The following is a 14,183-nucleotide window of genomic DNA, read 5'->3' on the forward strand; positions in this document are numbered from 1 at the left end:
TAAGGTCTTGTTTACTTATAAATACGTTCACGTAAATAAATGCAAATCTTTCTCACATATTTATATTTCATAAATCACTGAAAAATTGCTTTTGAAGAATCTTACCAACCGCAGCTGGAGGCATGCTCATCGTTGTAGAGCTTTCCAGTTTGCACCCTCCGCGAATTGTTAATTTGTGCATTTGTTTGTCAAACTTTATCATCACATCCTTTTCCTCGTGATTCACTCTATCCTTCTCCGCTGTGCTGTCAGCCTGTCACCATTTTCTTGGCCTTCCCCCTCTTTTGTGCGGTCATTATATTGCCCATTATCTCTTTTCCCCCATAATTAATTATCTCTTTTTTTCCCCTGCCAATTAATTAACTCTTCTCGTAACAGTAACATGGGTATCATGCTTCATGTACTACTTCACTAATTCTTTTTTTTTTATTACTTTATCCGGTATCCCAGGATAATAGGCGTCTTTCAGCCGTGACAACGACCCCAAACTAGTCCGGATTCGGGGGCTTCCAAGGATCCTTTCAGACGGCGCCCTCTGGCCCCTTGGAGTGTTGCATTTCCACGTCTCGAACCCGAAATCCGTGGTTAAGCTAGGATAGCCCCAACTAGCTGACCTAACCCCGCGGGGTTACTACTTCACTAATTCTTTTTCCTTCTAAGTTTGTGTTACCTCTTCTTCTTAATATAAAAATTTATTTGATTTTTATTTTAATTTTAAATATAAGATTTTAATATATTTTATCTTTTTTTAAAATAGTTCTTATAATAATAATGGTTCTAACTAATGCAATTGATTAGCAGGAATATTTTAAAAAAAATAACATATATTTATTACAAATAAATAATATAACTAATTTTCTTAATCTACTCAAATTAGTAACTAACTCTTATATTAAGGACTAGGGATAGTATTGTATAATTATATTTGTAGATGGTGGGTTTATATGCTCTAAAGATGTATTTTAATTTTTAAAGGGAAAATCCTAATTAAATCCTGCTGAAATACTTAAATTTAAATTGAGGCCTACACTTTTAAAAAATTCTTAATCAGAACATAAGACCTAATTAGGAATTGTTGAATATTGTTAAATAACTATAATGCCTCTCTTTACTTAAAAATGAAAATTGATTATTTTATCCCTCTAAAGTGGTTCATCATCTCTTATTATTAATATTTAGACAAAAAAATATAAATAATTTTTTAGTGTTTGAAATTTTGTAATATAACTAAAATCTTCAAAATATTTTCATAAAATATTTCAAATTATAATATAAGTAATCTTTAAATAAATATTTTTTTCAGGTTGTAAATATTTATTTTAAAATTTTAAAATATTTTAATTATAATAAAAATTTAATATTAAATCGTAATCATTTATGTTTTCAGTTGAATCCAACATTGTTTAAATAAATAAAACTAATGTAAATTATAAAAACTGAAAATAAAAAAATTTATTTAAACTTTACTTATATTTGAAATTTAACATGTTTTATTAAAATATTTTTAATAGTGTAAGTTATATATACAAATTTCAAACATTGTAAAATTACTTATATGTTTTTTGGTCTAAAAAAAAATCATAAGAGATGAGGAATTACTTGGGAGAGGTATATTAATCAATTTTTTTTTTAATTAAAGAAGGGCATTCAGGTTATTTAACAACATTTAAAAATCCCTAATTAGGTCTCATGGCCTACTTAAGAATTTGTTAAAAGTGCAGGCCTAAATCTAAATTTAGGTATTTCGGGTGGATTTAATTGGGATTCTCCCATTTTTAAATGCTTACTTGTATAATTTCACGAGCTTCACGCCTGCTAACAATAAAATGGAATTTTTGTTTTGAAAAAATTAATACAAAAACAATACACAATTTATAACAAGTTAAATCTAACCAAACTTCACTATTGTTAGCAAGTCATTGATTTTAGGGAGGTTTATGATTTTTCTGAAAATGCCATAACTGTTGAGGTATTTAAAAATAAATAATAGAAAAAGATTAAAGAAGTTATTTACATGTGACATAAAAATTTCATAGATTTTCTTTTATAATTTATCCTTAATTTTATACAAAAATAATGTAATAATTTTTTTTTTAAAAAAAAGTGGGTTCCCTTTATTCATAATTTCTGAAAAAGAAGATTATGGTTTATTTATGCTCATTGTTGATGGTTTTACGCACACATATTTGGGGGTGGTCAAGGGACCTCAGGAAAGGAAGCCCATATGGAGCGAGGGAAGAAATAGCATGAAGTGGAAAATGCAATGTATTAATAATTTTAGAAATCACAATACATATGATTGGGTTGACCAAAATAAAATAAAAATAAAAATCCACATTAAATAGAAAATTTTAAGATGAATCATAATTAAATGGCATTTTTGGGAGTTGATTAGCTTGTCAAAGAAGTTTGTTTCCTTCACGTTTTTGAACTCATTTAGTGGTCTGATTTTGTTGGATTTTTCTGATTCCATGATGATACTTCTCTTAAGTTTTATTTTTAAGATAAGAGCATATGTAATACTATTTCCAGTCTTAATTATAAAATCTCGATTGTAGAAAAGTTTTTTATTCCATAATGATACTTCTTTTAAGTTTTATTTTTAAGATAAGAGAGTATGTAATACTATCTCTGGTCTTAATTATAAGACCTAATTTGTAGATTACAACTAAAGTCTTATACTTATGACCAAAGAAAGTATACCACTATACTTTATTTAATATAAAAGCTAAATAGCTAATTTGTGAATATTAAAAAAGTTTGTTAAGTTAATTTTTTTTAATGAATGGATTTTTTATTTTTTTTCAAATATCTCTATCAATTATATGGATTGAAATAATTTCTTAACATGTACAAGCAACATAGGAATTCCTTGGGAGTAAAATAGACAAATATTAGAAACAAAGTATATTAGATTGTTATATTTAAAACCAAATTTAACCTTTAACCTGCTTTTAGATTAAGGACATGAGGTAATATATACTTTTTTGATTTACAATATAAGTCATTTTCTCCTAACTTAGGCTCGTTTAGTTTGGAATGACTCATAAGCAGTTTTTTAATTGTAATTTACGAAACATAAGGTAAGTATATGAAAAGAGTTTCATTTCAACTTACATAAATCATGCTTATAAACACTTTGGAAAAGCCGGTCCAAATGAGGTCTTAGTTTTGCCCAAAGATAATTTAATTTTTATTTTATCTTTTTTTGTAAAATTAAATGAGATTAATATAATATTTGTTTCTTTATTCTGGATGTGGTCTCTCAGGTTTTAAATTAGAAAAGGCAAAATAGCCCAGATATTGATTAAGTCACAAGGATCAATGTTTTAGCTAAAAAAAATTTGAGAGAAGAAAATCTATAATTTAAAATTTAATGCACCAAAAATTATATTAATCTAATTAAATTATATAAATAGAGAAATAAATAATTAAAATCAATGTTTGACAATGACACACCAAGCGAGCGAGTATTTGACCGACACCACCGGGATGGAGTGAAGCGGGTCGGTGGATTGCAAATTCCCATAATTGGAGGGAGGGAGTTTTCAGGGGAGCCACGGAAACAAAATTATCAGTCATGTGCCTTCGTGCGTATCGTAATCCTCGCATCGACTTTCGCGTAAAAAGCGCTCCCCTTTCTGTGCTCACCCACGGGTTTCTTTCATCTCCCTTCCCTGGTTTCTGACAACTCCAGTCTCTCAAAGACAATTGCTTGGTTCAAATTACTCGGAAAGAAATTTTGTTGGAATCAGAAAAAAAAAAATCCTTTTTCCTCAAAAATCCATTTAATTACTTCAATGCTTACCTTAAATCCCTTTAACGAAAATTTGTTATTCACTGCATCATTTAATATAGGTAAAATTAAAATTTTTTTAATGAAACAGACTTAATAAATTAATTACTATTTATTGATTCTAACAAAATAGTTAAAATAACTTGTATTGTGAAACAAGGAAATGAGTGCCTCAATCTTAACATTGAAAAATAAAAATCATCTCAAGTTTGTCCACACGGTATAAAATCAAACTATTGTTTTGGGACTCACTTCCAGTTGATGTAAGAATGTTTTCTCAAAAGTAGATTGGTCAGTTAACTAAGTTTAAGGGTCAGTGTGATCAAATTATGGCCAAATCAGAATCAACACATTTATTATTTAAATAATTTAATTTAATTAAAATACACAAATAAGATTTGAGTAAAAATCTATAAATCTACACACAAACAGAACATTGATATATAAATAAACCACACATCTAAATCAACAAAATAGAGTTACTAAATACTACTTCTGGTCCTAATTATAAGAGCCGATTGACTAATTTGAGGAGATTAAGGAAGTAAGTTGAGTTAGTTATTGTCCTAAATAGGTGTTGTCTTTCCTAAAATATCCTTACTAATCAAGTGTATTGATTAAAACTATCATTGTTAAAAGGGCTACTTTGAAAAAAAATGTATAAATATAAGAGACAAAATAGATTGGGGTCTTATATTTAATACCAAAATAAAAGTCAAATATGATTTTATATTAAGGACAGGAGGTAGTATTACTAGTAATCTTGTAGTGTATTGACATGAAAACTCCTTAAAAAAATTGCAAATTTTATCCTATTTGCAATATTAGGCCATTAGTGTTTTCCCTCATTTCATTGGAAGAAAAAGAGTTACCAAAGTTATAAAGTACGAATATGACAGGTTATTATTTTTCTTTTTTTATTAATTCAAAATTATGTTGTCTTATGCTCAATAAATTAAAAAATATATAAAATTCAATTGAACGTTTAACTAAATTGATTAAAAGATTAATTTATCATATTACCGATTTAACCAACAGAACTACTTTCCTCGAACTCAATAAAAAAAAAAGTGCTTTCAATTAAATAAATTAAAGGCTAAAGTATAGTAATATACTTTTAATATTTTAACTTTGTACAATATTTTAATTTAATTTTTTATTTTAAAAAGTATATTTTTAGTCTTTTAATCCTAAAGTTATTAATAAAAATGATGATATTTAGATATTAAGTGTTAATAAAATATTCTCAAATACTAATATAATAAGTTTCAATTTTAAAACAACTTGATATGAAAAATATTATTTAAAACTAATAATATTAACTTAAAAGGATTAAAAATGCTTTTTAAAGTTAGAAGATCAAAATAAAACTTTATATAAAAATAAAAGACTAAATATATACTTTAACTAGATTAAATTTATATTAAATTCTAATACTAATACTATTTTCAGTTCTAATTATAAGATTTTATTTATAATTTACAAATAATATGTTATAAATGGGATCAGATATAGTACCATAGTTTCCCCTAGGTTTTCGAAAGGGAAAAAAGCTTAGATCACGCGACACATGGGGAATAAATAATCGGTTAAGCGCCAATGACAAATTAAATGTAAACTCCACTAGTATTTTTATAATTAATTTTCTCAGTATTTTTTATTCATAAAAATAATATTTTGTTCCGCAAAAATGATTTCATTGCAACTAATAGTATTTTAATGATCTTATGAATGCCTATATTTGAAAATGAAAGAAGCTTGGAGGGGAAATATTAAAAAAAAAAATCTAATTTTTCAGTTTGTACTGTTGTTGTGTTGACTCAACAACTTTTATTGTTCTTTCCGTGGTCTAAAACAAGCAAGAGGCTAATTATATTTGAGAGTATTTGCTACTGCGCCTTTTTATTTTTCAATAATAATAATTAATTAATAGTCATAATAAATTCGCAAAAGACGGGTTAATTCTAATCCTGTTGATCCAGATATCCGGATTTGCCTTATAATATTTGTCTCAGTCAACTGAAAATGGGATTATTCAGGCCAAAATAGGGAAAAGAATTAAAAAAAATAAACTAAAAGTTGGTTCATTTGGATTTGGGGCTAGTTAAAGATTCTATATGCAGCACGTCTGAGATCATTCTGATTCTACTTTCTGCCGTTGATAATGTAGGAGCTGCCTCAATGGTTGAAAAGTTAAAAATTAAAAAAGAATAAATTACAAAAAGTCAGATTCTTCTAATGTAATGTATTTATCATGCCTTAGCTATATTATATCATTACTATATAATAATATTTTTATTTTCATTATACTATACTTAATATAAAACCTATTTAACTAATTTGATTATATTAAGAAAATTAGGTAAGTTAATTATTTATAAAAAATATAACATGTTTTTCCTATAACTCTCTAATCATCTTTTTAATTTTCTTCTTCTCTCCTACTTAACTATGATTGCGAAAGTGATAAATATGGATAATTTAAAAAAATTGATAAATATGAAAAATATGTCTTATATTTAAAATTAATATTAATTTAATAATTAGGTCTTATATTAAAGATCGAAGAGGTGAAGCAGATGAATTTGATCCAGACATAATGAGGCATTGAAAGGTTTGATGTTGTTCTCTACTTAATTCCTAATAAACGTAAAAATTAAATAATTAATTTATAAAAAATAATTTGTTTAAGGTATTTATTTGTAAAAGTGCGTTAATTATTTACATTGGAAGCCAACAAGAAATAATTTTAAAAAATTATAAATTTAGAAAACAGAATGAACTAAAGTTTTAGATTCAGGACTAAAGTGAACTTCTCAATAGTTCCTGAATTTAGTATCCAATAATATTTTAAATATAATTACTTTATAGCTTATAAAAAATAATTTTTTAATTAGTCCTTATGTTAGGATAAGAGAAATGTGTGTGTGTGTTTTTCTTTTCTAAAAAAAGATCTCTTATATGCTACCGAAAAGAAAATATTCTCCCACCAATAAAAGTTGATGCGCACTGTAGCATTATTAGTTATCGACCGCAGCTTCCATGCAAGAGGTCACAGCATCTCTTCGGAATATTCCATAGTTGATTCATTCCAGATTCTCCTTTTATTTTCCCCGAATTGACCTTAATTTCTCAGATTGCTTATCGGTCATCACAGGCGTGCGGATTACGTGTGTGTGTGTATATATAAATAAGATATAATTAATGGTATATTTAAGCTCAGATCAGAAATACAAAAATAATTGTAATATAAATAATTCAGAATTACTCCAGCCTTTGCAAATATAACAAATTAAGTGTGGAGTTCTCACACTGCGTATGAGTATGACTTAAAAAAAAAAAAGAGATATATTATTTATGATTTTAATTTATCAATAATGTAATGAATTTTATATGAAAATCAGTTGATATTGACAAAATAGTCCCCCCCCCAACCCCAAGTTTTCAAACGTGGCTATTCATGTGAGCTTCGACATTTTTACTCTTTTATAGAAATTTTGAATTTGAATGCATGTATGACGAAAGTAACCTATAGGTGTATGCTGAGTAAGAACCATCTGGTCAGCTACTAACGTTATTTTTCTTACAAATATAAATATAGAGCTCAATACTTAAAATTAATGAAGTTATGAAGAACTGACATGAGGTCTAAAAAAATAATAATTATTATTAAAAAGTTTTAATAATAAGTGAGCAGTTGAAACATGTTATTTTTTATTTTAAAATTGTTATTACAAGCTTGCTTAATTATTATAAAAATTTTTAGTAATTATTTTTTAAAATTTATAACAATTTGCCCATGAAATTATAAAGACCCGATAAAAGGAAAAAATTAGAAAAAGATTTAACCAAAAAAATAAAGTGAAATTATAGGAATGATATGTGCGTGTTTGTCCAACCATAGAAAGTTCAATAGTCTGAAAAGAGAGCCACACACACACACATATAATAATTTTTCCATGACCTTCTAGACGACATGAATCCCATACGGTAGCATTTACGTTGGTCAACAAATAAAAGAGAGATATAAAAAGCAAAGAAAGTAGTATAATGATAATTCTTGCAAATCAATAATGATACGTTAATAGCAGAAAGTTAAAAGGCGCCTTAAAGCCCACAGAGTCAGCCACGCAGCGTAACACAAAAAGAAAGCAAAAGACAAAAATGACCTTAATTATAATCTAATTGGAAACTTTTTGGTAAATAAGAAGTGATGAGTTTGATTATATTTATACCTGGCTTTCGAATTTTAAAAAAAATATATATAAAAAAACCAGCAATTTGGGACAATTAGTGAGCCGATTGAAAATGCTGACAAGAGGAACAAAATATAAAATTCAACTCGGTTAACATGATCAAAATTGTTGAGTAGACTAGTTAGAAAATTGATTAACTGATTTATTAATCTGATCAGGGTGAGTTTTAATAACATATCAGATAGCAAGTGGTTAATGCAAGAAAAAAACGCGGACAGGGAAAAAACAGCAAAAAAAGATTGTCGTTTTGTCACCTAATGGTCGGACAAATCACAAAATTACATCGTGAGGCAAATAATTAAGCAATTGCTATATCTTATTCTTCGTATAAGAATTAGTTTAATTTTTAATTTGACTCTAAATATAAAGTCTTTATTCATTTTATCTCTAATATTTATTCATTTTGTTTTTAAATAATCCTTATAGTAGTTGTATATATTAAAGCGTTACTATCAATTTGTAATTCAAACATATATGATTAATAAAGATATTTTAAAAGAGATGATATTTATTTAATATAAATAATTAATTTAAATAATTTTTAAAATTTTTTAAATTAATTAACTAAATCTTGTATTAAAAATCGGAAAAAAAGAGTAATGGGACTTGACCCAATCCGTCCGCCTAGTTTGACGCCTCTGTTTCGTTCAACATCCCAATACGTCGTCGGCTCGCGGTGGCTTTTCTTTCTCAACTAAAAGTTTTTTTTTTTTTTTGGGAGCTGAAAACTAAAAGCATTAATTTATTATTTTATTTGACGAAGAAAATATTTTTACGTGTCGACCAAGAAGGGAGTTGTCCCACGCAATCTCACTCGCGCGTGTGTTTCACTCCAACGAATCTTTCCCTCTCAGACACAGACCCAGCGTCACCCAGAAGGTGCCACTGTTCCTCCTTCACTCTCTCTTCCTCCTTCATAAAAGCTCGCCTTTCCTTCTTCGTCGAAGCTTTCACAAAACTGTTGAAGCAAAACCAGACGAAACCAAACTGTTATTTTCTCTGCCACTTGTTTTACTTCTCAATCAGCTTCCCGTCGCAGAAACTTCCAACATTCTTTTTCCTCCAAACGCAGCGGACGACTCTCTCTTCTCTCTGTTACCTTTCTCGATTCTCTTGGTCAACTCCGTGTACTATATAAATTTGATCATCTTCTTCCCTTCCACGCAGAATCTCTGTGACTGAAAATCTGTTTCTCTAATTCTATTCCTATTTCTGTTTCCATCTCAGCCTTCTTTCATATCTCTTCCCTTAGCACTTCCTTCACTATTATCTACTCTGCTTCCGGGTCGGGTTTTGAAGTTGAGATATATTGGGTGCCGATGGCGTCGTCCTTCAATTCTAAACCCAAGATCGTCAATGGACCGGGCGGTTATGTCCTCGAAGATGTTCCGCATTTGAGTGATTACATATCTGATCTTCCAGTACGTCGTCGTTCTTTTTCTACTTCTTCTCTTTTGTTTCTGTTACGGCCAATTAAAAGCTGCTTCTCTTTCAAGTAGTTGATTTTTCACCTTCAGTTGCCTTTTCATGCTCTTTTGTTGCTATGTAAATAACTGCTTCTTCTTTCTGAAGTCTGAATCTGAAGGCAATTTTTTTCCTACTTTGTAGAATTCAGATCGGTGATCTTATATATGTAACGCCCGATGAGTTAGTAAATAGATAATTACTTTGTTTTGATCTGTAATTGAGAAGTTTTTTTTGGGATGTTTTTGCAGACATATCCTAATCCTTTACAGGATAATCCTGCTTACTCTGTCGTTAAGTAAGTGTTACTTCCGTCTTTCAGCTTGTATTATATATTTACTGTACTTGTTCGCTCAGATGACGAGTTGAATTTACTTGCTATTTGCCAGACAGTACTTCGTGCATGATGATGACACTGTTCCTCTGAAGGTTGGTCACTTTCTGTTGTTATTTCCTTCTATTCTGAAACAATCGTTCACCGCTTATCTTATATACATTACTAGGACGCTTTTCGCTTAATTGGTTACAAATAGATATAAAGTACATTGAAAGGGCCATCTTGAACATAATTTCCTCCATTGTCTTGGATTGGAGGCGGTACCAAAAAGCATAAGCCATTAACTGATCTCTACAATTAGGTGGTGCTGCATCTCCAACGCCAGGTATGTGTAATAAAAAGAATGGTAATAACTAATACCTGTCGTAAGATGATAAAATGCATGTTTTTGACGGGGGCCCAAAATGTTACATGATGAGGTTTCTTGCAGAGCTGAGAATTTTAGCTACGAATTTGACGTGGTTACATTAGTAATATATCATTTAATTCCCATTTCTTATGGTAGGTTGTTGTTCACAAAGATGGTCCCAGGGGAATACATGTTCGTCGTGCTGGACCTCGTCAGAAGGTATACTTCTGTGGTGTGGGAATGTGGTAGCGATAATTGTTATATTATACATCTTTATTAATTTTTTTCTTTAAATTGGATGTTCAGGTTTATTTCCAGTCAGACGATGTGAAGGCTGCCATTGTTACATGTGGGGGTCTTTGCCCTGGGCTAAACACTGTGATCAGGGAATTAGTATGTGGCTTAAATCATATGTATGGCGTGAACAAGGTCCTTGGAATTGATGTAAGCGGATGTTTTAGCATTTGTTTCGAGAAATTTTCATTCTGAGTCCGGAAAAAATTGAAGCAATATGTTCATCTAAAGGGGGAAAAAAAATTGATGCATGGCATGTCCTCTGTTAAAATACTTTAATCTGAAGATTGCACCTCGTGCTTGTTCCATTTCTCTGACAAGGCAAGGTTCATGTTTGCTTGGAAACAGAGAAGAGAAAATAAACTACTTATCTACTTAAAGGAAAAATGAAGAAGGAGAAAAATGAGTGGGAAAAGAATAAATATAAGAATCAAGTCATTACTATAAGAAGCAAATTCACCCTTGCATCTGTATAATAGATAATTTTGTAAATAATATTAAGTAATTTAAAGTAGCATGAGTTCGTAACTTATAAATTCAGTCGCATAGGACTTTTCCCCTAATTTCATTCCCTTAAAGCATGAACCTTATTCCTTTTTTTTGTTTAAATTCATGCAACTTTGTACACCAATGGTGTCTCATCTCAATGAAAAGTTATTCAGTTCTGAGTCTGAGGTATTTTTTCTTTTGTTCTTTTTTTGTCCTCTGTTATCCAAAAGATAGTGACTTGTTATTTTAGTCTATTTATCAACTAATTGTTGTGGTGTGAAGGGAGGGTACAAGGGTTTCTATGCTCGCAACACAATTACTCTAACTCCTAAGAGTGTGAATGATATCCATAAACGTGGAGGAACTATCCTTGGTACATCACGTGGTGGGCATGACACCACTAAGATAGTTGACAGTATTCAAGATCGGGGAATTAATCAGGTCTGTGTTTCTTTGCATTGACCAGAACTTATTATTAGGAGCGGCCAACAACTGAATGTGTCTTTAATCTCAGGTTTACATAATTGGAGGAGATGGAACTCAGAAGGGAGCTTCTATGATTTATGAGGTAATCATATTTTGAACAATGAGGCTGTTAGCTTTTTGTGTGTTAAAAATGTGATTGAGCATGTTCCTATTTAAGACTCGTAAAACTGATTGTAGCTGAATACCAATTTTTTAATACTTCATCCTGATTATCCATACAGGAAGTTAGGAGGCGGGGTCTCAAAGTTGTAGTTGCGGGAGTTCCCAAAACCATAGATAATGACATCCCGGTACTTGATTCTTTCATGTTCTAAGTTCCAACTCAGATTATGTAAATTCACTTATTAATATCCATCAACTTTATTGGCATAAAATTTTTTTCTGCTTTTATCTCATTCTCGATAGGTCATTGATAAATCCTTTGGCTTTGACACTGCTGTTGAGGAGGCTCAACGTGCTATAAATGCTGCACATGTTGAATCTGAAAGTATTGAGAATGGTATAGGCGTTGTCAAGCTAATGGGTCGCAATAGTGGTAAGTTTTTGTGTGCTCATCATGCCTGTAGTTGTGTACCCATCATTACCTTTAATTCATTTCTTGATGATATTGGTGGACCTAATGTTGCTTCATATATGCTTTTACCTGGACGAGTGGTGCAGGGTTTATTGCCATGTATGCTACACTTGCAAGCAGAGATGTGGACTGTTGCTTAATTCCGGAGTCTCCCTTTTACCTTGAAGGTCCAGGTGGACTTTTCGAGTATATAGAGAAAAAACTTAAAGAACAAGGGCATATGGTAATTGTAGTAGCTGAAGGGGCAGGACAGGATCTTGTATCTCAGAGCATCCAATCTACGCAGAAGGAGGATGCTTCAGGAAACAAGCTTCTTCAAGATGTTGGGCTGTGGATATCCCAAAGGATTAAGGTGTGGATTGTGGATTTTCCATTTTTGCCGTATTTCTTGTGCTCTTCAGTTTGATCCTTACCAATCTGTTGCAACAGAAGAATATTTACAGAGCTACTTTCTATCTATCTGCTTTTATCTTACAGGATCATTTTGCCAAGCACAGTACAATGAGCATAAACCTCAAATATATAGGTTTGTACAGATTTTTTTTTTTTTGGGGAAAGGAGTACTAGGCAGAATATTATTAAGAACTTCCGTTTTTTCCCCTCTATTCGACAGATCCAACCTACATGATCCGAGCAATTCCAAGTAATGCTTCTGATAATGTGTACTGCACACTTACTGCTCAAAGTGTAGTTCATGGAGCAATGGCTGGTTACACTGGCTATACGAGTGGACTCGTCAATGGAAGACAAACTTATATACCTTTCTATGTAAGTTCATCGTGCATGCTTGGTGTTTCTTCAAAACTGGCGCTCAAATTTTACGGATAAATATATAACTTTTAGAGATATAAAGAACTACTGTAAAAGTTAGGCTTATATATATATATACACACACATATATCAGCTTTGATAGTCTTGTTAAGATTGTTCATCTTATAACTTTCAATTTGTTTTTAAAATTCTGCAGAGAATCACAGAAAGACAGCACAAAGTAGTGATAACTGATAGAATGTGGGCAAGGCTTTTATCCTCCACAAATCAGCCCACGTTTTGGAGTGCCAAGGATGTGATTGAAGACAAGAGAGATGAAGAACCGTTGGAGCAGTCAGGAGATGATGAGCAAAGTCCAGATGTCAACTCGATTGCCAACCAAATCATCCCCATCCCTAATAATTCTCTCAAGGTCTAATCAATCCTATATTGTGCTATACAAGTATTATATATGAGTCACCCCTTTTTGCATAACATGGCTGTGGAAATCTCAGCCTCAAATCTTCGAGATATTCCTTCATATGTTGTTTTGTTATTTAATAATTTGAATGAAATCCTCTGTGCTTCTCAATGAATCCTTAGCTTTCATTTGTTATATGCATCTCTATGCATTGCATCGCCTAGTGATTTAAACCAAAAGTTCAACCATAGAACAGAGCCTGTCGCTTAGAGGCTTGCATGTATAGTATTTGGTTTATGGAAGTTAAGCAAGCCTCATCACAGGTAACATTTTTCCCTCTTTCCAGTCATCCTTTGTTCAGTTTCGAACTTTAGATTGTCACTTGTCAGGTTCTTATTGACCCTTTTTCTTGTATTTATAAATCTTATTTGAGGATTGTTTCTGTCTGACGTTATTGTGAGCAGTTTTTTTTTAACTTCGAGGTCTTTGGTCGGTAGAGGAAGATTATTTATAAAATTGTAATGACTAGATTAGAACACTATTTCTTCATATTCCAATTTTGACGGTGCTAAACATTAGTTGGGGTGTTTTTGGGGGGGGGGGGGGGTTCCAGTTAGGGCGTCTGACTTTACTTTTCAACTTTCAAGCCCGGGGCCAGTAGAATTTGGAAATTGCTGTGTGCTAGCTTTGTTAAAAAGGGAGAAAAAACCCTATTTTGACATGGAATAAGTTCCCCATTCCACCCCCAGACAAATATGATCTTCAAACGATGTGGAGATGGAGTGACCTGAAAATATGATGTTTTACAAAACCTAAAGGGTTGGATGAAGGAAGATACAATGGAAACTTGCTGTTTGATTCATTGGCGCATTTGTCTGTATTATTATTACAATTATATATATATTTGGATAAAATGACACTTTCTGCGTTAAGAGATTTTCAAGCTCCAACTTGACATCCGTCCCTA

General features: G+C 30.9%; 1 protein-coding gene across 3 annotated transcripts; it reads left to right on the forward strand.

Annotated features, from left to right (window-relative positions):
- The first annotated feature begins 8,934 nt into the window (after positions 1-8,934).
- On the forward strand, positions 8,935-13,411 carry LOC114727700 (ATP-dependent 6-phosphofructokinase 3). Of its 3 annotated transcripts, XM_028914405.1 has the most exons (14): positions 8,935-9,473; positions 9,768-9,814; positions 9,906-9,945; positions 10,359-10,421; positions 10,509-10,646; positions 11,151-11,171; positions 11,268-11,426; positions 11,500-11,553; positions 11,693-11,761; positions 11,877-12,006; positions 12,132-12,397; positions 12,523-12,571; positions 12,659-12,813; positions 13,013-13,411. In XM_028914405.1, the coding sequence occupies exons 1-14, from the start codon at positions 9,372-9,374 to the stop codon at positions 13,232-13,234; spliced, it is 1,515 nt and encodes a 504-aa protein (XP_028770238.1). In that variant the 5' UTR covers positions 8,935-9,371; the 3' UTR covers positions 13,235-13,411. The 3 variants fall into 3 exon arrangements, with proteins under 3 accessions (XP_028770238.1, XP_028770239.1, XP_028770240.1); XM_028914406.1 differs by lacking the exon at positions 11,151-11,171 and having other exon boundaries at positions 8,937-9,473; XM_028914407.1 differs by lacking the exons at positions 8,935-9,473; positions 9,768-9,814; positions 9,906-9,945 and adding an exon at positions 10,160-10,178.
- The last annotated feature ends 772 nt before the right edge of the window (positions 13,412-14,183 follow it).

The sequence above is a fragment of the Neltuma alba genome, unplaced genomic scaffold (assembly GCF_004799145.2).
Source record: "Neltuma alba isolate B1F8T4 unplaced genomic scaffold, ASM479914v2 tig00012505_pilon, whole genome shotgun sequence".
NCBI classification, from domain to species: Eukaryota; Viridiplantae; Streptophyta; class Magnoliopsida; order Fabales; family Fabaceae; genus Neltuma; species Neltuma alba.

Excerpts from the sequence above, each read along its gene's own strand:
- LOC114727700 (XM_028914405.1), top strand. The coding sequence starts at position 9,372 with ATGGCGTCGTCCTTCAATTCTAAACCCAAGATCGTCAATGGACCGGGC. Across the intron at positions 11,172-11,267 it reads TATTCAGTTCTGAGTCTGAG|GGAGGGTACAAGGGTTTCTA; the intron begins GTATTTTTTCTT and ends TGTGGTGTGAAG. Across the intron at positions 11,554-11,692 it reads GAGCTTCTATGATTTATGAG|GAAGTTAGGAGGCGGGGTCT; the intron begins GTAATCATATTT and ends TTATCCATACAG.